This window comes from Rhopalosiphum padi, chromosome 1 (assembly GCF_020882245.1).
Source record: "Rhopalosiphum padi isolate XX-2018 chromosome 1, ASM2088224v1, whole genome shotgun sequence".
Classification (NCBI taxonomy): Eukaryota; Metazoa; Arthropoda; class Insecta; order Hemiptera; family Aphididae; genus Rhopalosiphum; species Rhopalosiphum padi.
The window spans coordinates 73,664,946-73,691,105 of record NC_083597.1 but is presented as its reverse complement, the minus strand read 5'-3'; the positions used below and the strand labels follow the sequence as shown (position 1 = coordinate 73,691,105).

General features: G+C 26.3%; 5 protein-coding genes across 5 annotated transcripts; 2 read left to right on the top strand and 3 right to left on the bottom strand.

Annotated features, from left to right (window-relative positions):
- Positions 1-811: 811 nt before the first annotated feature.
- On the bottom strand, positions 812-7,638 carry LOC132917181 (ATP-dependent RNA helicase vasa-like). Its single transcript, XM_060977796.1, has 9 exons — positions 7,475-7,638; positions 6,865-7,401; positions 5,956-6,177; positions 4,691-4,867; positions 4,420-4,615; positions 3,610-3,807; positions 2,237-2,409; positions 2,061-2,165; positions 812-963 (listed from the first exon to the last, which is right to left on the bottom strand). Exons 1-9 carry the CDS (start codon positions 7,502-7,504, stop codon positions 928-930), a joined length of 1,674 nt encoding a protein of 557 aa, XP_060833779.1. The 5' UTR covers positions 7,505-7,638; the 3' UTR covers positions 812-927.
- Positions 7,639-8,186: 548 nt separating this feature from the next.
- LOC132917182 (U6 snRNA-associated Sm-like protein LSm5) lies at positions 8,187-9,138 on the top strand. Its single transcript, XM_060977797.1, has 3 exons — positions 8,187-8,420; positions 8,674-8,870; positions 8,964-9,138. Exons 1-3 carry the CDS (start codon positions 8,375-8,377, stop codon positions 8,994-8,996), a joined length of 276 nt encoding a protein of 91 aa, XP_060833780.1. The 5' UTR covers positions 8,187-8,374; the 3' UTR covers positions 8,997-9,138.
- Positions 9,139-11,469: 2,331 nt separating this feature from the next.
- Positions 11,470-12,612, top strand: LOC132917384 (probable U3 small nucleolar RNA-associated protein 11). The gene is made up of 2 exons (XM_060978100.1): positions 11,470-11,655; positions 11,745-12,612. The coding sequence occupies exon 2, from the start codon at positions 11,752-11,754 to the stop codon at positions 12,505-12,507; it is 756 nt and encodes a 251-aa protein (XP_060834083.1). The 5' UTR covers positions 11,470-11,655; positions 11,745-11,751; the 3' UTR covers positions 12,508-12,612.
- On the bottom strand, positions 12,492-16,655 carry LOC132917383 (uncharacterized). Its single transcript, XM_060978099.1, has 7 exons — positions 16,019-16,655; positions 15,770-15,946; positions 15,509-15,684; positions 15,277-15,447; positions 14,808-15,005; positions 13,789-13,924; positions 12,492-12,709 (listed from the first exon to the last, which is right to left on the bottom strand). The coding sequence occupies exons 1-7, from the start codon at positions 16,110-16,112 to the stop codon at positions 12,615-12,617; spliced, it is 1,047 nt and encodes a 348-aa protein (XP_060834082.1). The 5' UTR covers positions 16,113-16,655; the 3' UTR covers positions 12,492-12,614.
- Positions 16,656-19,341: 2,686 nt separating this feature from the next.
- On the bottom strand, positions 19,342-24,002 carry LOC132931839 (methionyl-tRNA formyltransferase, mitochondrial). Its single transcript, XM_060997878.1, has 5 exons — positions 23,679-24,002; positions 23,408-23,614; positions 22,768-22,890; positions 22,127-22,305; positions 19,342-19,848 (listed from the first exon to the last, which is right to left on the bottom strand). The coding sequence occupies exons 1-5, from the start codon at positions 23,873-23,875 to the stop codon at positions 19,472-19,474; spliced, it is 1,083 nt and encodes a 360-aa protein (XP_060853861.1). The 5' UTR covers positions 23,876-24,002; the 3' UTR covers positions 19,342-19,471.
- Positions 24,003-26,160: the final 2,158 nt, after the last annotated feature.

Genomic DNA, 26,160 nt, shown 5'->3' with positions numbered 1-26,160 from the left:
TTTGAGAAAATCATCGCGAAGGGCAACAAAATCAAGTACCCCTGTCCCCTGGTTTAGCGGGCTCACTAATATCGTCTGGGTTGTCATCAACAGCAAGACAAGAATATCTATTTGTCGTTGAAAATACACTGTTTTGTGTCGTTTTTGCTATTTTATTTTCGGTAGGTTTGTCAGATGATGATAAATTCTTATAGCCGAACTTTTTAGAATTATTTGCGGAATCATCTATCATCTATGCCCATATTATAATTATCAAACACATCACTTTATGTACTCTGTATACGACTGGACGATGTGGAGTTTTTTTATTTTTCAAGCCATTAGAATTTATATTATTGTTGTGGTACATTATGCGTGTTGTCGTTATTGCGACTTGGGTTAGATTATAATAGATAGCTGTCGATGGCCAAGCCGGAGAGCGCGGACGCTAAGTATTTACGCATATGTCGTATAGAATTATAATTACCGATATTTTTATGATCTGGGATTGAGAGGTTAAAATATCATAGCGATTACAACAGAAGCATAAACAGAACGATATCCTGATTTTGTTGACACCATTTAATTAAATTGAGTAGTTTTGAGAGAGAAAAAAAAAGAAACCGTTTTTGCATGGATAACTGATACGCGTGAGTACACTGCATGAGTACATCTTCAAATTCATAGAAAATCCTAACGTTAGAAATTATACTGATTTTTAATTAATAATATAATAAATTCAATGGTCTTGGAAATGATTAATTCAACTTACCATTATACTAATTAGTAATTTTAAAATAAATATTTGATGACAAAAAAAAAAAAAACAACCTTAGATAATAAAGTAAATTTTTATTGAGTTATTTATATATATAACATTCTATTCATTATACATTTTTATTAATTACTTGAAATAAAACAATAGTTATTATATATTCAATTATGAATTTACCATTCTTCGCAATCATCAACTGAATTTGAATTCTGTAAACACAAATAAATACACATTTAATAATTATTAACATTTATTTAAATTGATAATTTATTATATTTGAAATAAGATTCCAATCTATAACATATTACATTTTAGATAGTATAGAATCACTAATTGGTATTTGAATTTTAAACAATATAGATAGAATACCTTAATAAAAATTAATACTTAATTAATGTTTAAATATATAAATCAAATGTATGAACTGAAGCCTATGTCTTTAAACTAATATATAACAAACATCAACTTAACTATTGTTCTTTTTCAAGTATCAAAACCTACAAGGAAACCCGGGGTGGGAGAAGGAAATTAATGTTCAAATTCAATTGTATAGCATCATAATAAATGCAAACCTTCAAATTTAAAAATAATCAATGCTCGATAAATTAAATAATAATTTTGATGTACCTATATAATTCAATTATTTTACTTTTCTATTAAAAAAAAAAAAATAAATGATCTCATTGGGGTAGAATGGTTATGAATATTTTTATACTTTTAAACATAGTAATATATTAATATCAATAAAATATGTCAATTAATTAATAATATTTAAATATAAGTATGCAAACATATTACTGCAATTATTTTTTTTCTGCATTCAGAAGATGTTAAAATTACATTATTTTTCTATAGTGGCATCACAATTTTGAGTTTATTATGATATCAATCTCATCACAATTATATATTTTATTGGCATTTAGCTTATTTTGATTAATATATCCAGTTAATAGATTGAAAAACTGAGTAAAAACAACTTTATTGAAACCTATGGTCACAGATCTGTCTAGTATAGTATAGTGTATACTAAGGTGTTCAGTTGTGGCCATACTAAGAATATGGGTTGTGCCTCAAAAAAAAAAAAAAATACAATTATGTTTTTGATGCAAACAATTTAAATTACTGTAAATTTAATAAGAATAAAAAGACCCATATTTTGAGAGGCCTACCGAGTTTTACTCAGTAACTCGCCAGTCCATTCCGACCCCGATAAGCTATGTTGTGTTTAAATATTATCCATACCCGCTATGCCCTAGATTTCATAATATATAATAATAATAGTAAATATAATATGAATATTATTTACAATTCTTATATCTGAGCCTCCAAATTGATCTAAAACATCATCTGCATCATTATACTTGGCTTCCCGTCCTAGTTTAACTAACCAATTAGGTATTTCTTGATTTGCCTAAATCGAATTATTTAAAAATTATAAATTATAAATATGACTTGAATTTAAAAAAGATATACATTCATTACCGATGCTAGAGTTTTTATAATTGGTTCTATTAAAAGATAATCTTCATCAGGATCAAAAAAAGAAGTAGCAATTCCTTGGTTTCCCAGTCTACCTGTACGTCCAATTCTTTGCACATACTCTTCAATTTCTTGAGGCATTTCATAATTAATGACATGGTTCACATAACTAATATCTAAAGATTCAAAAGTCAAAATTTATCAACAAATTTAATTATAAAATAAATAATACAAATGTTAAAATTATTATTTGCATGCAACTATTAATAAATAAATAATAAAATTGTCAAATGTCTATGATGATAAAAATAGAATTTGATAATTTGGCACACTTATTCGATAATGTGACAAATTAATTTGGTCCCATATCAGTTTGATTACCAAGTCAAGTAATCGTATTATTGTTGGAAAAATGTATACAAATTGTATGCACAATATGAAACCATCTACATATGGTACACAAAAACAAAAAAGAAACATTCTTACGTTTGAAAAAAAATGATTAATCATTGGTAAACTTAAGAAAGGTGTTTTTATCGTTTCTTTGAGTAAAGAATTGGGTGTGTTTCAATCAACAATTAACGACATGAATAAAAATGCCAGTGACATTGAATACTATGCATCACAAATGGAAGATTACAGTCATGCTAAAAAACAGAAAACTATGAAAAAGGCGGGGAACATAGTGTTGGACGAAGCATTGTACTTATGGTTTGTAAAGAAATGAAGTGAAGAAATACCATAGTCCATTTGTAAACAATCACATCAATTTTTTAAATTATACATTACACTCATTACAGTATTTCATAATAAAATATACACAACAATGTAAAAAATTAAAAATCAATTTTTTTGTTGTTTTAAAAAAAAAAACTCTAAAATTTTTCCATACGTCCGATTAACTGTCTATTTGATTATTTGCCAGGGCTTTAGTTCGGTGCTTTACGGATCATTAAAGTTACATTGAAAAAGTTACATGTCAATTTTCATCTATATAATTATTATCTTTATTTGTTCTACCTATTACATATTTACTTATTTTATTTTTTTAACTATTAATAGAATATTATAAATATTAAAGTATTATTATTATTATATTGAATTCAATAAGTCATACCTACTAAAATAATAAATAATAATAACATGTTAAAAGGTTAGCAAAAGATTTTATATATGTTTTAGACCAATTAATTATACTAAAAACAAGGAGTAAAGTTTTTTTTTCTTTATTGGCTATATAAGTAGAGATGATAAATAATTGATAAAGTGTAATATGTCAAAAAGATTACTATATGATTCAATTATAAGAATAAACTAAAAATATACAAAATTGTCTGTAAAGTTAAATTTAACTTTTAAAATTTGAATACATTTACCTAAACCTCTTGAAGCTACAGTTGTTGCTACAAGTACATTCATCTTTTTGTTACGAAATTCATTTAATGCCTTTTCCCTCTGATCTTGTAAACGGTCACCATGTATACTTATTGATGGAATACACTTTTCGCTTAAGTATGTGGCAAGAAAGTCTGCTGTCCATTTATGTTTTACAAATATTATAGTTCCTGCTGAATCTACAAAAGAACAAATATTTTTCTTAAATTATTTTCATAATCTATTCACATTAGAAGAAACTTGGTGGTCAACTTATGCACAAAAGTATGACTTAACTACATGGCAGCTGGCAGGTATACAGATGAATGACTCTGTATGGATTATGGGCATACAAGCACCTAACAAAATTAAGTTTCTGCCACAGACTAAGATATAACTATATACCAGAGGTGGCGAACCTACTTACGCATGCCAAAGGAAGCACGTAAAAAAATTGAAATTATTAAAAATTATGCTATTTATAAAGTTTGATTAAAACTGTTATAAGAAATTCAAAGAAACAAATAATATACATTTTAAAAATTATGATTACAAAAAAAAAGGTGTGCTTACTTAATAAAATAATATATAATGAATCAGTAACTTTATTTTTATCCTAGAAAGTTTAATTTCCTTTGGGCACGTGAAAAATTTTCAAAATTTTGATTGGGAAAATTTGGCACTTGACCCTAAAAAGGTTTGCCACCCATGCTATATAGAATATACTATATCTTAGTCTGTGGTTGCAGCTGATGTTCCTTCTTAATATAAATAAAGTATAGATATTTTATTCAATTATTTAAAATGTGAACCTTTTTTCAAAATATTGTATAAAATTGCACGTTTATTGAATCTATTAACCATATAAAATGTTTGTTTTATATCTTGTGAAGCACTACTAACAATACCAACTGCTAAAAATAAATAATTTTTATTTAAATAGAACTTTGCTAAATGTTGAGTTTCATCTGGTAAAGTTGCTGACAACATAATTGTCTGTCTATTCATCTGGAAATTATAAGCACTTGATATTCAATACTATACAAGCATATGTTCTACTATTATTTTTCAATGAAAACTTACAACAGGCGGCATTGAAAAATGATTCAAAATTTTATCAATATCTGGTTTTGAGTCTACATCTAACATCCTGTCAACTTCATCCAAAACAAAAAATTTCACAGATGAAAATGTTATATAACCATGTTGAACAAATTCATTTAATCTACCAGGTGTGGCTACAAGTATGTGACAACCTTTCTAATATAAAAAATATTTTTATTATTATAAAATATTCATATTTTATTCAATATATATTGTCGTATATTATAGATGATGGCCATTATTATTATAATATAATATATATTTAAATATCTAAATAACAAAAATTAACTTTCTTAAAATTATTTAATATTCTACTTTTATATTGCTACGTGCTCTGATGTCCTATATCAATAATATAGTACACAATAAAGGATACTACAACGTAGGCTTAAGTATTAGGATAACAAATACCCATATATTATAATAACATGACGCGCAATAAGAATATTACGGCGTAGAAATAAACATCTACATGTAATGGGGAGTATCTACACACCTGGACGGTAATATATTAGGCCTAATTGATATGAAGAATAATAATAGGAGAATTAAAAACATCTATTACTTTAACCTTCGGAAATCGGAGATGAACGAACTCAACGATACATTGTAAGCCTATAATCGAAATATTATTTTAAATTAATCTTGAATTCTGAGAATCCCGTGCGAGGCTGACCACAGGCGGGTGGGCAAGCATCACCGGATGTCATAATATATAGATTAATCATCGCACATGCATCCTGAAATGCGTAATAGCGTGAGAACAAATGACGCACTTAGGAATAGGGAAAAGGATACATGGGTAGTAGGTTGGGGGACACTGACTATATAAGGGGGCCCTGAAGAGGACTCCTGCAGACGTGATTCACCAGTTAGCGCAAGCACCTTCACGTCAGCCTACACCAAAAATCTGTCATTTGAACTCAAAATATTTTCAATTAATTTAATAAACGACACTTAGAAATATTTCAACTAATTTTATTTCGACAACCAGTTGCTGGCCCACTACAATATCATTACATTATGGTCAAAAGGTTTAAAAGAATAAGTGGTAATAAATACAGTAAGTGTATGCCATTATACTTTAACTTAAAGAGTTGAACTAATAACATTTCTGACCATAGTCATAAGTTTAGAGTGTACAAGAATCATACATTGTAGGTCACTTAATATGAATGATACGACAATATATACTAACATAATAATATGGTATTCTAATTATTATTTAAAAACATAATACTTACAAGAATTTGATCTTTTTGATAACTGACTAAAGTGCCACCATAACAGACAAACGATGAAATTCCGGTACCTCTTGTTAATTTCAACACAACCATTTTAATTTGAACAGCCAATTCTCTTGTAGGTGCCATTATAACAACTTGGGGTTCACTATGATTACTATCTTTTACTAGTTTTTGTGGATCCATGAGCAATTTTTGTATGATTGGTAAGACAAAAGCAATCTAAAGTAAGTATATAATAATAAATAGGCAACATTATTTATTTTATTTAGGTATATATTAATAATTTTTATCTAGTAATTTTAGCTTAACAAGGTAGTTACTTAAATATTTTTTGTTAGGAGGGGGACCATGTTAATAATAAATTAAAAAGGAATAATTTTATGGGCAAATAAATTGCTATAGAATAAATTATTATAATATAGTATTATCTAAAAAGAATGGATAAATAAAAATTACAAATCATAACTTCAAGAAAATATTCGGGTAAATAATGAATTTATTAAATGACAGATAAAACTTAACTAAATCTGTAGCTTGTTTATATAATTGTATAATATACTTTTCATATTTAGTAAAACATTTAAAAATTACATGTAAATATTTTTACAAAAAAGGTTTCAATATTTTAAAATCTCTACTTGGAAATTTGATAAACACGTTTAAAATATTTCAGTATAATTATTTTTTAACCCATATATAATTAGGTATTGTATAGCTGTATAAATATATCAGCACAATAAATTGATTTCGACTACATAATTAATTTTTAAACTTATTCAGTGTATTATTATGTTCAAAAAACACAGCAGTCAATGAATATTCTTTAACCACTATAAAAATTAATTTTATGTAGGTACTAACACTCTAAAAATAACTTGAATATTAATGTTTACATTATATAATTACCGTTTTTCCCGAACCAGTTTGTGCAGTGGCCATCATATCTCTACCAGATAAAATAATTGGAATAGAATATTTTTGAATAGGAGTTAGTTTCAAAAATTTACACATTTTAATATTCTCCATTAACTTTTCTGGTATATTGTTTAACATTTCAAAACTTTCAATAGCTTCAGGTATATTTTTACCATTCACCTTTACTTCAATATCATTAAATTTTTCAAAATGTATACCAGAACTGATTCCGTCATCATAAATAGATTCATCATCTTCATTGGGTTCAGGTGGAATATAAGTTGATCTTACAGGTGTTTCATAACTATAAACACTGTCTTGAAAATAAGATTTGTTTATAAGGCTTTGATTATGTACAACAGTATTTTCAACATTGCTCTTTATATTATTGATTGGCAACATCGATGAAGATAAAGGTACAGATTTTTCTGAACTTAATCTTTGATTTATCATTTTTAATAAAAAGCCTCGTCCTCGGCCTTGGGTTTTTGAAATATTTTCTTTTACTATCGGTTCACCAAGATAATCCTAAATTAATATGTATTAGTATTTTATTAGTGAAATTAAAACTTAACATTGAAATATTTATCATCATACTAACCATATTCAACAAATTCAAACAAAAAACCATACAACAATTTAACTACTGAAGATTGAAATTGTGGAGTTAGGTCGTTAAGTGAGAAACATGAGTCCGTTGGTCATCCATCAGCATGGCTAAATCATAAATAATTTAAATAAAGATAAACGTTTACTTTGTAGTTGATGCGTCTAGAATATGATAATATGAGATACCATCAATTATAATCTATAAACCTTGGTCATGAGTCATAACCAGTGTGTAACCATACTTGCCGGGTAATCAAATATTAAAATAGTGAACGTATTTGTTAATATTTTACCTATAGATACTTAAATAATAAAACAAATTATTATTTTTAATTTATAATATAATATAATATAGATGATGAAGTATATTATATTATTTAAAATATATAACAATAAATAAAATACAATATTGAATATGACATTATTAATTGAATACATTTATTTTTTCTTAATCATGCATACATTGCTTATCTATCTTGCTCTAACTGTATACAACTAACACAAACTGTGAACTAAACTAAATAATAATTATGGTTATTAAATTCTTTACCCATCCATATTGAATTACATCTGAAAAATAAATATGTTTATGAAAACTCCTTTTAATATATGAATAGGCAATAGAATATGCAGTTTGTAGTTACCGTCTTATCAGAAGTGATAAGCATAAACCACAGAACATAAACTATTATATGTGATAAAGAGGGAAATCCACAGGAGAATATAACATCTTCATTCTTCACAGTTTACACATAATATCACATTCGCATTCGCGCTCGTCAATTATTAATAATTCGTCAGTTTATTTTTGATCTTGATACTTTTACTATTTAGATATTTAACATATCGTCGAAAACCGATATAAAAAGAAAAATCGTAAATCTTAGACACCATGGCCACTTCCGTAGCGACTAACCCTTCAACTTTGCTTCCACTCGGTAAGTGATGCATTATTTTATCACTGTACAATCGTTTTCAAAGGCATGTATTTTAGTAACGGTGTTTAAAAAAAATATATTTTACCTATATATTGTAAATTAAATTAGTTATTTTGTAAAATCTACTTTAGTAAACTAGCAACTTTTTGAGTGATTGTAGGTTTTCATAATTTATTTTTATTTTTTTTTTGCCAACAAAATTTACAACACCCAATTGGAAAATCATAATTACTTGAATGGTTATTAATTTCAGAACTTGTGGATAAATGTATTGGCTCAAGGATCCACATTGTAATGAAAAACGATAAAGAAATAGTTGGTACCTTATTAGGGTTTGATGATTTTGTCAACATGTTGCTTGAAGATGTAACGGAATATGAATCTACACCTGAAGGAAGACGTGTTACTAAATTGGATCAAATATTGTTAAATGGAAATAACATAACAATGGTAAATTTATTTATTTTTAATATTGAGTCTAATGTTATTCTACAATTTTAGTAGGTTACAAATATTAATTATCTTTTTATTGTTTGTTTTTAGTTGGTTCCTGGCGGTGAAATGCCTGGAGAATAAAATTTTATATAAATGTTTTTATTGAAATATTACATAAGTCATAAGCAGACATTATATGTTTAACTATTAATAATAAAATTAATGTGTACATTTTTTAGCCTATCTAAATGTTGAAGTCTGAAATAAAATAAGTTACTCATTATTTTTATTTTTTTTATAATTTATAACTATCCCAATTCTATAAAATAACGAACAGTATTAACTGATTACATAAATATATGTGATAATTGTAATTTAAATTATTTCTATCATTTAAAATAATATTAAATTTATTTATCAGTAAAACTAAGCTATTTTCATAAAATTTTAATTTCTTTAAAAATACCAGATGTTCAGATGTGAATGATTTAAAATGATGATGATTTCATTAGAATTCTAAGCAATTTTTGTCATATAACAGAACTCTGTTCCTGTTTATGTTGAACTTAAACTTATTATCTATATTATGGAAATTGAAAGTAAGCATTTACTTTACAAATTTACTATATGTTAATGTCATTAAGTAATATTTACAAAGAATAAATTAATTACATTTCCTACAATTTAAAATCTGATATTAAATTTTGTATATGATAATAAAATGGCCTTAAAGCACAATTTATTTTATGTTTAAATTTTTTAAGAATATCCACATTGGCATTTCCTAAAGTTTGTATTACTATTATATTGATATTACTATCCTATAATCAATGATATTACCATTTAATTGTATAGATACTTAATTAATTTAAAACCATTGCAAAATGTTGAATGTCAACTTGTCACATTTAATAACTCAGTTCATCTATCAGCAAACAAATACCAGGTTAGGTACTAGCCACTAGGTACTCAAGCCTAACATTTAATAAATCTCATATGGAGATCACATCTAAAACAAAAATGTAAATCAGTGAACTTCACACTGCACCTCCTAAAACCTCTCTTGAAATCCAAGTTTGAACCCTAGTGAACAAGGTTACAATATACATGTCAATAATCCATCCAGTCTGGCTAAATGGTGTTTAACTTTGAAGGTCTACCAAAGTATCCCTATAAGACCTACATCAAAATTGTACAAGTGTTTCAATCAATATTTATTTTTTGTCTTATAACCTTTTATCCTTGGTATGTTGGCATGTAACTAACAAAAACCCCATAGACTGATAGACTTGAATTCGAATTGCATCCATAAAAGATATTTTGTCGGAGTTACTTTTGCGATTTTCTCACATGTACAAGTTACGTAGAATTAATAATATTGATATATACAATATATTTTCTTTCCCACTTTTACGGAATAAAGACTCATCATAGGCGTATGCACGGGGGGGAGGGTCCGGGTGTGCCTGGGCATCCCCCTCCCCGACATGTAATTGGGGCCCTAAAATTTAAGTCCTATAGTATAGATATGGGTCCGTATTTTAACTAATGTTACTAGAATAAAAATGGTATTTTTTCTAAAATATATGGTAAAAAAAATTATGTTTCGGGATAAAAAAAATAATACAACGTAAAATATTTTAAATTTGCGTGGTAAAACTTATTATGATTATAACAGTTAGATGGTACATATTGTCTACAAACGTAAAAATAATAAATAAATATTGCAATTATCGTGAAAATAGATTTTAGATCCAACTATCTAATGAAATATTATATAATTTAGTACTAGTAATACCACTGATTAATATGTGATATAATGTAAGTAATTTTTATTAGTGCTTTATAATTTATTAAAATATGTATAGTTAAGAGAGGGCCTGAATTGAGAAAAGAGCCCGAAAAAATTGCAGGCACCCCCTGAAATTCAGGTCTGCGCACGCCTATGACTGTCATTTGTATAAATGGTGTAGTTAAAAATATAATATATCATATTAGGTATTATAAATTATTTATTGTTCTAAAATGTATATGATTTTTATTTTATAAAACGGATACATTTTTGTACACCAATTTTTGAACCAACTCAAGGCGAGATATATTTTTGTATCATACTAAGTCATAATATTAAAAAAAAATCTTTTTCTACATCCTCTCACGTTTTTTAAATTCGTTTAAATTACCATTTAAAAATGTTTGGAAAGCAAATTTGTATTTATTAGTATTAATACAATAACAATGTAGTTGTTTATTTTCTTCACTAAACATTTTAATTATTTCAATATTTTTCATTATTAATTATTAAGGGAATGTCGCAGTGTAACTAATGTAGAATACTAATAACATGAACAAAATTAATTTCCAACAATAAAATCTAACTCGTTAGAAACAAAAATTAACTGGTTATTTTTGAATTTTTTTTTCACTGTTAATTGATGGTTTATGGTATAATGTCAATGGATATTGGACAAATTCTTATTCTGTGAAAATACCGTACAATGGTTTATTTATTGTACCTACAATATTTTAGATATTTTTTAAGTAAACACTGCTATAACACACGTGCTTGTTTATTGATAATAATAATAATAATGTTTGGATTACAAGATAAGTAGAGTATAGATAGGTACTTATAAACTTGGACTACCGTCTTAGTATAATACTAAGAATAATTCTTATAATTTAGTTCGCGACTATAAAAAAAAATATATACTGTTTTTACACAATAGATATTGTTATTTTTTGATAATAGGTATTTATAATATTAATTATTTGCATTTTAAAAATATACGTTAATCAGGTAAGTACTAACTACTAAGTAGCAAGACAAGTGCACATTTTTTAATTATGATTATAATTTTTATTTTATCTTTTTTTAAATTTGTTTAGTTTGGAAATGTCGTCGTGGGTAAAAGCATCTAAAGTTAATCAGAAAACACATAGAGAACGTCATCAACCTGAAGTTCGTCAAAAATATGGGTTGCTTGAAAAGAAAAAAGATTATAAAGTCCGTGCTAGACACCATCAGGAACGAGAACGTGTTTTGAAGTTACTGAAAAAACGAGCACAAAACCGCAATCCAGATGAGTTTTATTTCCACATGACTAATTCCAAAGTTGAGGACGGACGTCATACAGAAATACGAGAAGAAGATGAACACACTGAAGACCAAATTAAATTAATGCAAACTAGAGATTTGAAGTACATCAATATGCGTGCAACTATGGAAAGGAAAAAAATTGAACGTTTACAATCACAACTGCATTTCTTAGATCAAGCTAATCAAACAAATAATAGTCATGTATATTTTAATGATGATGATAAGTGTGATGAAAATTTAGCTGAAAAGATAGACACACATCCAGATCTTATAGATAGGAAAACTAATCGTATGAGATTGTCAGATTTAAAAAAAATTGAACTGCCAGATTTAGATGAAGACACTATTAAACAAATGTTATCAGAAAAGAGAAAATCATATAGAGAACTAGAACGAAGAACTAATAGGGAAAAAGAATTATCTGTTGTACAGAGGAAATTGGAAATTAAAACTCATTTGCTTGGATCCAAGAAAGAACAGCCAAAGAAGATAAAACCCGCAACAAAAGATGCAGCTCCAGTTTATAAATGGAAATATGAGAGAAAAAAGTAATCTTTATTTACTTTTTTATAACAATATTAATGTAAAAAATTGTGTTGACATAATAGTATCCTTCTATTATAAATAATATACAATATATTTAACAAATTTAATTTATCTTATACTTGAATTTTCTCATAAACCATATACTTTGGTATGAAATCTATGTCATTATTTTCTGTTTTAATTAAAGAACAATCTTTAACTCCGACCTCTGAAAAAAAAATATGGCTTAATAATAGAAGTAATAATAATAAATAATATTATAATAATTATAGACTACAGAAGTTGATAATTTGTTACTAATTTTTTAGTAAATTTTGAACAACTACATATTGAAAGTTTAAACACAAATAAAAATAATAAAAATAACTTTTAAATTATTGTTGTATCATATTTTAATAGTTGTTAAGTAGCATTTTTAAGGGTTAGTGAATCTCAATAATGTATATTACTTTCTTGATTTTTAATCAAGTATAGTAATTGAAATGAAAAATGTCTGAATTTTTGTTAAATAAGAAAATGATAAAAATGTAACTCAGTTGTAATGAGTAGGTGGATAATTAAGCTAGCTTTAACATAAAATATTAATAAGAGAGATCCGATATCACACCCAAGTGGTATAACAATTTGAATCCACAAAACGTCGACGTGAACAAGTTTAACTTTTCTCCAAAACTATTATAGCTAAAAAGATGGTTGATAGCTCATTAAAAAGGGATTATCAAGTAGATATAAAATATAAGATTAAAAAATTTCAAAAAAAATTATTTAATTTTTCATAGTTAAAAAAATGTTATTTTTGCTAAATTTTCATTTAGCGTGGTAGATTAGCAAAACTGGAAAACGGATTTTGTTATTTGGGGTCTTGTTATATTCATATTGGCTGGGAGAAGTGCTGTGAAGATTTTCAGAACTTTATCTTCAATCATTAACTCACTACAAAGCTATAAAGCTGAAAAACATAAAAAAACGCCCAATAAAATGTGTTTTAATTTTTTTTGAAGCTCTGTAGTGAATTAACTATGTAAGATAAAGTTCTGAAAATCTTCACTGCACTTCTCCTAGCCATTGTGAATCTAACAAGACTCCAAACAACAATATCCACTCTCCAGTTTCAGAGATCTATCTCACTAAATGAAAATGAAAATAAAATACATACATATTGCATACAATTAATACATTTCTAAAAATTGAAAATCAAGAAAGTTTACATGCCAATCTCTGACTTGGCAAGCGTTTTTTTATAACAATTAAAAATTGATTGTATTCTAATTATCAAGTATTACTTACCATAAATCGAGTCATTATTTTGCAGCATGTCAATAAACTGTTTACCATCTGTGGCGATACTTTTATCCCAATTACCAATAAATAAATTTTGTTTTAACACTTTTCTCTTATTTGAGTTTTTCAATGTAATGAGCATCTGAAAATTAATTTAAAGTATAAACATGGTGATATTTTTAACATAAATTGTAAGTAATAAAGATCAAAAATTTATGTCAAGTGGTGGAAGCTAATAAAAGGAAAAAAAATTTGATATTTTTCAGCATTTTTAATTGTTATAATGTCTAAAGTTTTTTTTGTTTTGTACAATAACATTGATTTTAAATTTCATAATATGAAGCAGAATATTATTTGGAGTATTTTAGTATGTAAAACTCAAATTTTAGATGAGTAGACAAGTAGTAATAGTACTTTAAAGTGTTGATGAGCAAAGTAGAGAGGCACAGAGTGGTTTATCATAAAAAATCACTTAGCATAATTAGTTTAAAAAAAGTATGTACAATATTTATTTTTAATACACAAAAAAATGTTATGAAAATAATAAATACATGAATTAATGATATTATAATGAATAATGTATGGAATATGAAAACTAATAAATGAAAATACAAGGTCAGAAAAATATATAAAATACTGATGAAAGAAGCAAGCCACTCATGTAAATATGTTTATCACATGTACACAAATGCATTCATTTTCATATAACCCAAGATCTGAATATAATATTAATTTAATTAGTACATTTTAATGAAAAGATAAATTTTTATGAAATCTTTTATAGTTGTAGTTTAATAATATGAAGAAAATTTATGCAATTATTATAATATTAAAATTGGCTTAATGCTAAGTGAAATAAAATAATTTTAAATAAGAATAAATGCATTATTGCAAATGATTTAAAGAATGAAAAAATAAAAAAATAAATTTCTTTAAAGATATTAACCAGCTAATAGAATTAAACTATATAATATAGCTAACTAACATAAATTAGATAATTATTATTGTTTATTAAAAATAATAACCTTAATTTTATACTTGACTTCAAAATAGTTAAATGGATTGTTGGATATACTTGTAGTTGGAATAATTGCTGGTAAATTTAAAGGATGACTATCCCATATTTGTTTATTTCCACTATGTATATATCCTCTTATCCCTTCTGCAATTATTCTGACATGTTTTATTGGCAATAGTTGATGAGACTTCCAGTACTTTGTAGTCTATGGCATGATATGTTAAAGGTATAAAAATAATTTTAAAATATTATGCAAATAATAAAATACCCAAGTGTCATAAAAATGATTACTTATAGTCATGTATTAAGATACCTATTATATTAATATTACATTTTACTATAAGTGCAAACAGTGTAAAGTATAAGTACAAAATTTAAGTCAAATTGTTAATATTTTTAAATTATAAATTCAATGTTTAAATTTAGAATAAGTTTCAATGTAGTAAAAACAATTATTATTTTAAAAGACAACTAACCTGAACAATGACTATTTTCGAGAAAATTATATCTGTTCTAGAATTGTTTTGTATCATAGCTATTACAAAAACTGTTTCACCTGGTAAATAATATGACTGGTTTAAATTTAATATCATTTCAATTGACTGGCAAAATGTGTATAATGGCACAGAAAATGTTGCACGTTTAACCTATGTAAACAGTTCTATAAAAGGACTATCAATGAAAATTATTAAAAATAATTAAACTTACAGTAATATCATTACGTTTATCCAAACCAACCCATTGGTTAACATTAAAATAATCCAAAGTGGACAAACCATTATAATGTGCTTCGATTTTATACCTTGTATGACCAAATGGAACTTCATGTGATGGTGGTAAATTGTTTGGCAAAACAATGTGGAACTTAAATTTTTTGGAATAACCTAGGTTAATAAATAAATGAGACAGTTGAGTAACGGTTGTCACAATAAATTGTAAACAGTGAACAATAATTGCACAATTAGTTACCTTCTAACTCGTCAATCGGTGACATGTTAGCTGTGCATGTATCGTCTTCCTTACTCAATACTGCTATTCCGTTGAAAAATAACGAGTATTCGTCTGTTTCACCATTGGTTACCACATTATTTATAAGGCTCCGTTTCCATATACGCGTAAATCCACTGACCCTAATCCTGGGTTCAACTGAGTGGGCAACGTACAATGAGGAAATTAGGAGTGTTAGAGATTAGACAAAATTAAGTACTTGGTACTTACGATTGAAGTCGAAGCATTCCCATATGCAGAGTATTCCGTTAATGACGTCGCCTGGGAAGTTCACTCGACACATTTCGTCCAGGTAAAGTTTCATTTTGAGCTGATTGAGGTTTACCGAGTTTCTCAATCCTTATGTATTAGTTATTATTATTGTACGAGTCTCATTAAATGGATTAGTAAACACAATGAATAGACTTAACATGTATAACCATTGTTTATATTTGTGGTGAACAAATATTTAGCGGGAGATCAGTTAGGTTTGAGAATAACGTACATTGTATATACTTGCAAAAATGACGTACTTTTTTATTTCAAGAATATTTGTTTGTACGGCTGTTGCCCGTTGTTGTAAACGAAAAATAGTAGGCAAGCAAAACTTTGTTATTAAACAGTATTCGGTAATCCGAAATTCCGAATCGATAACAACTAATGATCATTGATCAATCAATAATGTTGTGATGTGAAAGACTAATAATAGAAACAACTAATAAAAAACCGGTACTTTTCCATAGTATAATACAATATTTTATTATCTGCCAATACTGCCATCCGTTCAGTAAAGACTAAAAAGGATGTAAATAATATTTTATTAACTTCACGAGGCTTAGAATAGCATTACACTAATTTTATGTTTTACCTCTTCTCTGTAAATGGGTTCATAATATAAATAGGTAATATTAATATAACGATACGTCCGATACCTATCTTAAAATGAATCTACATACCTACTTTTAAAATGTCATTGTGTACCTACTTAAAAACTTTAATTTCCCATGAATAATGTTTTTGAATTACCTATTATAAAATAATAATATCATTATTTATCGTTTAAATACGTAATTTGTATTTAAAATGTTTATAAAGTATAATCATATATATAGGTATATATATTTTTAGATTTATTTTTAATTCCATTATCCAACTACTTATGACTTATGAGGAATATTCAATACTGTATTAAATTTTTAAACTTTAGTTATGGAAGTTGAATACATACATTTTTTACAAAAAATACTTGTAGTTGTAGCTTGTATATTTTAGTGATGAACAAATTTTAAATACATATTATAAAAATTCTGAAAATTTATTTTGAATATTTTTATACAGATTATGAACAACTTATGTGCGATTTTGTAGGTATTAAATTTTTAAGAATTTTGACCGAACGAACAAGATATTTTTTATCGACATTTTTTTTATTAATAAAAGAAATTTATAATTTATTTACGTACATAATATATTACAATATGTAAGTTATATTTAAGCGTGGTACCTATAGGACAATGTTATTTTGATAGAAGGGAGTGTCCAATGACACCACTTACAATTTTAAAACTCAATACGTTTTGAGATTTAATAACTTTAGATAAGTTATATTGGATAAATTGTGTAAATTGGATCGTTAGATGTCATAATTACACTTACGGAGTTTATAGATCAGTGTTTCCCAACTTCGTTTACTCGCGGAACCTTTGCAGGAGCTTGAACGTTTTGTGGAACCCCCATATAATTTTTGGAGCTATTCTACGTTAGAATCATAATTCAAATCAAAAATATTATTAATTAATTTATATTTTCCCAAATTTCTCACGGAATCCTTGGCACTGACTGATGGAACCCTTAGGTTCCGCGGAATACCAGTTGGGAAACACTGTTATAGATGACTGAAATTTGAGGGTTTATTTAATTTTTAAGATCATCGAGGAAAGATGTGAATTTCAGTGAAAGTTTAACAATATTATTAGTGAAATGGGAGGTAGAATCTAGAAAGGATTGGTTAGTATCTTTAGGTGCTTTAGAGTTTAGAGTAATATTTGTAGAGGCGAGAGTGAGTTAAAATGGTGTTTACAATATTGTGTAGACATATGGTACAATTAAATACATTAAAATCGGAGGGTGTTAAACAGAAGTATATGGCTACTGAGATTTCTTGAGTCGAGTTTTATAAGTAGATTTATTTTTTGTGATATCCCCATTAGTAAGTTGGATGGTCACTTTTATATAGAGCACATTTGGGCGGTTGATTTGCGGGTTTTCGGCAGGTGTTAAACGTTAGCATAGAAATAAGATTTAAAATATGTCATTATTGTTGGCTAGTTTTTAGTAAAATTAAAAAAAAAAACATAAAACCATTAATACGTCTTTTGGCCATAAGACATATTACTGATCTTATGTGCTGATATTGAGGTTTATTTATTTATATCAAGTATTAAATATTAATTATAGTATAAGTATTACTAGGTATAAATGTATAATTATTAATTATATTTATAATGGTTTATAATAGGAAAATTACTGTAAATAATTTTGTTTGTTAATCTTTAACTTGGAAATGTATTGGATTTTGGGAATATGTCACTTAGTCAATTTTCGCCTTACGAAATAACATTTTGCTAGGAAAAATAAAATCGTTGCATTTTTTTTGTCACACACCTTCAGACATACAACATATTAATGTCAATAATGAAAGTAGGCGCTTGGTGTTGAATTATAGAGCATTGCTTGATTGCTTACATTTTTTGCGATAGAACCTAGGGAAATAAATTCTTGTTGAATATCCTCAATAGTTGTTGACTTGTGTATGTTATTGTATAATAACTGTTCTATAGGTTATCTTGTTTTGGATAATAACTCAGAGAAGTGTGGAAGTCAAAAAGAGTGTTAGCTTTTATTTTAATCTATGTTATATTAGATATTATCAAATATCAATAGTAATATACTAATATATTAATTGAAAGGTAAGAAAAACTAACATAATATTATTATAGATTCAACACTTTAAATCAAAATATGTTTGTCACACAGAGCAATAGGTAATTGCTGTAACATAAAATATAATTATTATAGTTAATTAGAAATTCTGAAATTATTATTTGATGAAAATCAAAAAGAGCAGTAAAAATATTTTTTTTCCTGCAATCTTTTTATAATTTTTTAACAACTAAAATCACTATTAAAAAAAAAATAATAACGAAGTCACTTGTTGCAAGGCACGAGAATTATAAATTTCCAATCCCTAACTTGAATTTGTATGTAATATATTTTTTTGTAATATAACATAATTCAAAATAATAAACAAAAGTTTCCTAAAATTCAATGTATTTTTTTTGGTTTTTGGTCATGTCATATGAGTATATGACCATACTGCCAAACAAATTTCTCTCCATCCATGTATATCTTCTACTGCTATTCTCCATGGTACTTCTGGTTGGATCTACCCCAGGTCGACTTTCATGTAGTTTTCCCAAACTTCCATGTATTAGTCACATTATATTTTAATAGGAAAAAATAAATCTCGATCAAATAATTAAAAATACAATATATAACTTTTCAATATTTATTAACAATTTTTTAACTAAATACTAAAATATACATTTATTTATTTTTACAATAAAAGAATCCTAATAACTATTTAATAGTAAATAGGATTTATAAATTGTAAATTTACATATTTCAATCAAATTGTTGTTCACTATCAAATTTTCGTTCACTATTTGGTTTTATGTAAACAAAACCATTGAAGAAATCTTTACCCGACATTGTTTTATGCCCAGGAACTTTAAGTTTTTCAATTGACACAAAACCTCCTTTTCCACCACATTTAACAAATAGTTTTTGTCTTTGCTTATCATATATCAAATCTCCTGGTTTTAACTGGGTTTCTATATTTATCATTTGATAATTGCATACTTTCAAGAGCTTTATAGATGTCCCGTGCCAAGTGGTTATTAATGGCCACAAACCACATAATGCTCGATATTTGTTGTAAACTGAATTAGAATCCGTTACTTCCCAATTAATAATTGATAGATTTTTGTCCACTTTTGGTGCTATAACATCAATATTAAATTTAACAATCAAATATTTAATTTAAAACCTTATGAAATAAGTTATTATAATATTATTTGCATATTAGTTTTAAAAACAAATAAACTTAGTAAAATGTTTAAAGTATTCTTAGCTAATATTTAGTGTTTAGACTTAAAATTTTGAATAATAAATTTAAGATGGATTTTAATAATTTTAGTTTTGAATACTTTAAAAAAAAATAAATTTTCTTATACTGATTTTTTATATTGTTGTAATTTTTTTTATGCAAATTTTAAATGAAACCATGATAATTAAACAAATAAACAATGATCAAATTTAATGGACAATAATGTGTCATACTACTATGGTTATCGTTACAAATTGAACATAATTACAAGGACTAAGTTCATAATATTTAAAAATAAAAATTCCGTACTATTATTTTACAATTTTGATTTAAAAATTTTTACTCTTTAAAATATGTGTATAATTTAATTTAATATTTTGACTAGTTACTGTGTATTACAAGAGCAGGCACGTGCCTGCATTTAAGTACAGAAGAACTTGATTATCCGTCTTTCTCGGTTAACCGTCAGGCCACACTTGCACGAACTACTTACGCATTGCAGTAAATAATAATATATTTAATCCGAAACTTTCCGGTAATATCTACTAGATACACGATAGGTACATATGTATATATACATATTTTATGGGTGATATAAAAACAGTTAATTGCGATAGTGATCGCTTTTGTTTTTGAAAAGTCAGTTATATATTACACATGTGTTCGTTCGCGTTTTTAGTCTCTTTGTGTACAAATATTTTAAGTATATCATAATTACTAAAAAATAATAATAAATAATATGTATGTATGTTTTAAAAAAAATGTTGCTCGCTTAACTGTCTTTACGATTATCCGTCAAAGCTCTGGTCCCGAGATTGACGGTTAATCGAGGTTCTACTGTACTTTATACTTTATGTTTTTATACATAATTTTTAAAATAATTTAAAATATAATTATTAATAATACACATTTTTTTTTTTAAGTATTTGTAACATAAATGTCATTGAGGGATAGGAAAAACCTAATATTAATTGAGATACGTCATAGAGTAAGAATATATGTAGATACTGTTATGTCAATAAATCTATAATTGTCATATAAAATGTACATAAGCACCTGCTGAAAGGTTAAATAAAATTTAAGGATAAATTAATCATTGTTATTAATACTATGAACACAATATGAATTTATTAATTGTCATTAATAAATAATTATGATTTATTATGAATTTGTATTTATATTTATATAGTTTAAAATTTTCTTGGCTATATTTATTATAACTGATCTCACTAGGTTAAACAAAGTTAAGAAATTACTAGAGGTGCTCTAATGGCTTAAATACTAAGAAAACTTATAGGCAGGTCTATAGTCATGTAGGTTACAATAATGATCTAAATACATTTATTATTTTAGTAAGTTCACATTAAGAAAGCATTAGTGCCAGTATTTAATTGTAAAGATATAATAAATTGTAATATATTTATCAATGGTATTGTATTTTAGGTTACGATAACCACCTTGACTTTAAAGTATAATTTTAAAAACTCGAAGTTTCCAATTTGTATTACAAATAAGAAAGTAAATGAGGAGCTTCCATAGCTTGTTAATGTCTAATTTTATTAAATTAATAATTATAGTACCTACTAAAACACATTTATATATTTTTCTAATTTTTGATCATACTTTTTACAAATATATATTATATTATTCTTTTAAATTTATAAATATTTGATTTAAACTTAAGACATAGAACTTCTAAATACCTATGAGACTATTTGAAGTTATGTATTCACAGCATAATATAAACTCTAAACATAGAATAAATTTATTTATTTATTTTATCTATCCTGTGATACCTACTAACCCTATACAATTGAAATTAAATGTATTATTTATTATATAGTGTTTATTGTATGGTATGCATATAGTATTCACGCATACAAGATTAAATGCATTATAAAATAATAATGTGCAGTTATAACAGCTGTTTGTTAAAAATTCAATTTTCTGTATAATACCACAGTGAACGTATAATTATATAGTTAAGCAACACGCTTAGGTACATATACCCTTACGCTTAGCACTATTTGTTCACCATGGTTGCTGCATAGGCCTACAATAACGTGGCAAAATCCTGTAAAATAATACTATACAAAATACTTTATTATTTCTAGCGTCTGAATAAATTATAAAAAGTCTTAATAACTGTAGAAATATCTATTATATCTTACCGTAAGTTATTCCATTTTCAGATTGAGGTACTGCATACCTTAAATTCCTTTTTAGTTCTTTAAATGAATCAATTAACAAACGTCCACCCATATCTGATAGTTTCTTTTTTAGTTCATCAGCTGTTTCATCTTTGTCAACCGAACAACTATGCTGTTTAACAATTTCACCAATATCAAACCTTAAAGTGAATATAACAAATAATAAATAAATAAAATAGTTATGTTTATGTAATTTAAATTATAAATTAAGTTTTGTCAACAGTAATCTAAGAAAATTTAAATTTAATTGTATACATTTCTTAAGGATTATTGTTTAAAAAAACAGCATTTAAATATATTGATTTGCCATGAAAATCAGTGGTGGATCTAGAATTTTTTTTTTTTTATGGGAGAGTACCAAAATTTTCATATTATTATAATTTATCATATCTTTTAATTTTGTAAACACAATATTTAGGATTTGATGTTAAGCTTTTCAAATATAATATAATTGTCAAGGACCCTTTGCTCCCCTCCCTTGAAACCACCACTGATGAATATAAGATATATGATTATATGAGACATTTGTGATATACAGCATAATACAAATAAACATATTATATTTAATGTATTATATACCATGTAATAATTGGTAAATTTACCTACGAGGTTGAATTTTCATTATTGTTACTCCAGATGTTAAATCACCATTAAGTATAGAATAAATTATAGGTGCAGCTCCTCGCCACCTGGGTAAAAGACTAGCATGTACATTGATCATTCCTCTGAAACCAAATGAATACATTATTTATTAGAGTACAAGCTAAAATAAGCAATTTTATCTTAATACTCAAATTAAAACAAGATAGACATTATTATTCTGTTAATGGATTTATAGCAGATGGGTGTTAAAAACACAAAAAGCTTAATTCTTCAAAATTAATCAAAATGCATTAATATTATTATTATTAATTTTTAAATAAGCTTCGATAACTCAGGTTATTAGCTGTGATTTTTTCATGTTTTTTACTTGTAGAGTATAGTACGATAGGTTTTTGGAACACGTGTTTCCATATGTGGGACATGATCTTGTCGCCAAGAACCCAGATGATCACCCATTTAAAAGATAGGAGAGCCAGATGGTGCATGATTGAGCACTATTTAGCGACTAAGGTCAAATATTACACTACTATATGATTCTACAATGCTTAATAATAAATGCAAATAATTTCTATATTTTGTTAATTGATTAAAATTAAATTAAATTAAATATTATGTTTCTAAATTACATTACATTCTTACAGTGGAAAACATTTTATAATTTTTTCTGGTATTAATCGTCCAAAAGATACAACCACTCCAATATCATATTTTCCATCTATGAGTGTTTTATTAATAGGCCAATCATATAAATCTAACTTTTCTTCTTTTGCAAAACTTCTGACGTTTATACCATTGCCTGTGGAAGTTGTGACAACATCTACCTTGGAAATTATAGTCTGTGTTCTCCTATAAAAATTTATCTTGACAATTAAAATAAGTATCACAGTGTACACAACGTGAATATAATTACATTTTAGATGTTAGCATCTGGAGACTTTTGACTGAAAAATCATCATTGCCAAAGAACATAACACGCCAAGGAGGACCTTTTGAACCGCATTTATTTTTCAAAGAAACGGCAGAATGTGAGAATGATGATTTTCCTAATACAATGAGCAAATTGTTGTGAATCTTTAAACCACCTAACTTAAACAAATTACTGTTCATTTTACTAAAATCACCAATTTAATGTTAATTTTTAATATAAGACCTTTAAAAATATATGTAATGTGAAATAATTTTATCTAAATTTTATAAATATTAACTGATCAGGAACATTATTAAAAAAAATATAATACCTATATTAATAACAAGTGATAACAAATAAAATAATGATAAGGGCGCAGAATAACCGTGTAGTCGTGTAGGTATAATAATTTCATATAAATTACCATGGTCCATGATATAGGGTACTTTATATTATATAATATAATATTAATATGAAACAAATCATGAAGAACATATTATACTTATTTTAACAAATTCTTCGTGAGTTTACCCTCATACATGGTCTAAAAGTGCGTTTTTGTTTTTATCAGAAAATCTTCACGTCAATCTATATAGGTAGCTGTGGCACCGGTTTACTTAATGTAAGTACTTACTACCTACTAAATTCCTACCTAAGGAAAATTGAACTTTATATAAAAATGTAGAATTGTATCTATATATTAATTGAATGTTTATAATGCGTTTATTTTTACATTTTTTTCTCTACTTTGTCTTTTTAAACCCTAACCTTGTAAAATGATTTCTAAATTGTAAATAATTAAAATAATTAATTAAGATTCTTGTAGCCAATGGCCTAAGACGCTGAGACAATTTTTTATAAATAATAATAAAAAAAATAAATATGGAATGTAAAAATAGTACAGAGAAGAAATAAAATCTTTATTCAGTAGCTATTTTTATCTTGCTACTTCTGAGAAAAGCGTCAAGATTCCAAAAGAAAGTCATAGTAGCAATAAATAATTTAAATGGTAAAAGTAAAAGATGATTTGAAATACAACGTAGGTAAATGGAAATTACCGTTCGCGGTATCACAATAATTCTCTGTATTAATAACCATGATCCATATAGGAATAAAACATAAAATATACATAATATACATATTGCTTACACTTAACAAATGTGTAGGTATATTCTACATGTTGGTATAGTAATATTAAAAATATGTAAGTATGTGCTAATGTGTATATGTGTAAATATTTTACATTATTATTTATTTGTTTAAATGTTGATGTACAAGTACTTACGTGCAAGTAGGTACACACATTTACTATACAAATGCACAAATGCATATAATTAACATTTAACAATATATGTCTAATATTATTACAAATATGTACCTACCTATATAAATTACTCAGTGAAGGTTACTTCACTACTTAACCTAGTGAAGTCGAAGATGGTTTATATTAAACTAAACAATTATTTAAAATAATTCAAAATAATACGTCAGTAAACTCCAGCGTATCTCTTTTCCACCAGCTTCAACAGGAAAATCCAAAATAAAGAAACCCAGACCCAATAAAACAAACCTTACTTCAAATCCAAAAGAAAGTCGCTAAATATTAGGCAGATCTCACTTAAAACATCCTAAACTAAAATCCAAATTTCCACTTCACAACAAAATTTTTATTTACAAGTCAATGTTAAGACCATTTTGGATTTTTGGAGCTCAAATTTGGGTCTGTGCTAACAACACAATTAATAACAATCGAAGCTTTGTGATCGATTTCCTTTCGTATAATTATGTCCATCCCTTGAAATGTTTTAAATCGCACCCTTCATAAATACATAAAAATTGATTCGGTTGAAAATTTAATTAAAATTCACTATAAAAAGTTTCACTCTAAATTACTTTACCATCAAAATCCTTTAGTCGTAAACCAGCACAAAGCCTAAATTCTTGTTAACCCCCCTCATTGTCTTAAAAGACATCGGTGCATAGGCGTTTTGCTATGTTAGAAGTGGGGAGGCTATAGAACAGGTCTGCGGATGGCTTCGCTCCCACACCCTTACATATAAATTTTTTATTTAAAATGTATATAAAAACTTCAAAATTATTTATTTAACGGCGTATAATACATAACTTTTTATCGTTGTCGTTATACAATATTAACGTATATCTCAATCATTTTAATTTTATTACAAATTCATACATGAAGCTTAAATGTTCACATAACACATACCTATCGGCTATCGGACATCCTGATTAGGAATTACGTTTTACATTTTATAATTTTCTCTAATAAATAACTTTAAATTTATTGAAAAACTTTTAAAAAATGTAGGGGGCTAAGCCCCTCTAAGCCCCTCCCTCCAATTTACGCCTATGTATCAGTGTCATGATCATTTAGTTTGAAACACCGTTATGTTCGTTTTTTAGCTGAATCTTGCCAAAAAGGTTCTTTCACCGGATAGTTCCCCTACTTACTGTTTCCAGGTCTATT

Excerpts from the sequence above, each read along its gene's own strand:
- LOC132917181 (XM_060977796.1), bottom strand. The coding sequence starts at position 7,504 with ATGGTTTTTTGTTTGAATTTGTTGAATATG. Across the intron at positions 6,178-6,864 it reads AAACTGGTTCGGGAAAAACG|ATTGCTTTTGTCTTACCAAT; the intron begins GTAATTATATAA and ends TACTTACTTTAG. Across the intron at positions 4,616-4,690 it reads ATTTTTCAATGCCGCCTGTT|ATGAATAGACAGACAATTAT; the intron begins GTAAGTTTTCAT and ends TATAATTTCCAG.
- LOC132917182 (XM_060977797.1), top strand. The coding sequence starts at position 8,375 with ATGGCCACTTCCGTAGCGACTAACCCTTCAACTTTGCTTCCACTCG. Across the intron at positions 8,421-8,673 it reads TTCAACTTTGCTTCCACTCG|AACTTGTGGATAAATGTATT; the intron begins GTAAGTGATGCA and ends TATTAATTTCAG. Across the intron at positions 8,871-8,963 it reads ATGGAAATAACATAACAATG|TTGGTTCCTGGCGGTGAAAT; the intron begins GTAAATTTATTT and ends GTTTGTTTTTAG.
- LOC132917384 (XM_060978100.1), top strand. The coding sequence starts at position 11,752 with ATGTCGTCGTGGGTAAAAGCATCTAAAGTTAATCAGAAAACACATAGA.
- LOC132917383 (XM_060978099.1), bottom strand. The coding sequence starts at position 16,112 with ATGAAACTTTACCTGGACGAAATGTGTCGAGTGAACTTCCCAGGCGAC. Across the intron at positions 15,006-15,276 it reads CGAAAATAGTCATTGTTCAG|ACTACAAAGTACTGGAAGTC; the intron begins GTTAGTTGTCTT and ends ATCATGCCATAG. Across the intron at positions 13,925-14,807 it reads AAGTCAAGTATAAAATTAAG|ATGCTCATTACATTGAAAAA; the intron begins GTTATTATTTTT and ends ATTAATTTTCAG.
- LOC132931839 (XM_060997878.1), bottom strand. The coding sequence starts at position 23,875 with ATGAACAGTAATTTGTTTAAGTTAGGTGGTTTAAAGATTCACAACAAT. Across the intron at positions 23,615-23,678 it reads CAGATGCTAACATCTAAAAT|GAGAACACAGACTATAATTT; the intron begins GTAATTATATTC and ends AAATTTTTATAG. Across the intron at positions 22,891-23,407 it reads ATTATAAAATGTTTTCCACT|AGGAATGATCAATGTACATG; the intron begins GTAAGAATGTAA and ends ATTTGGTTTCAG.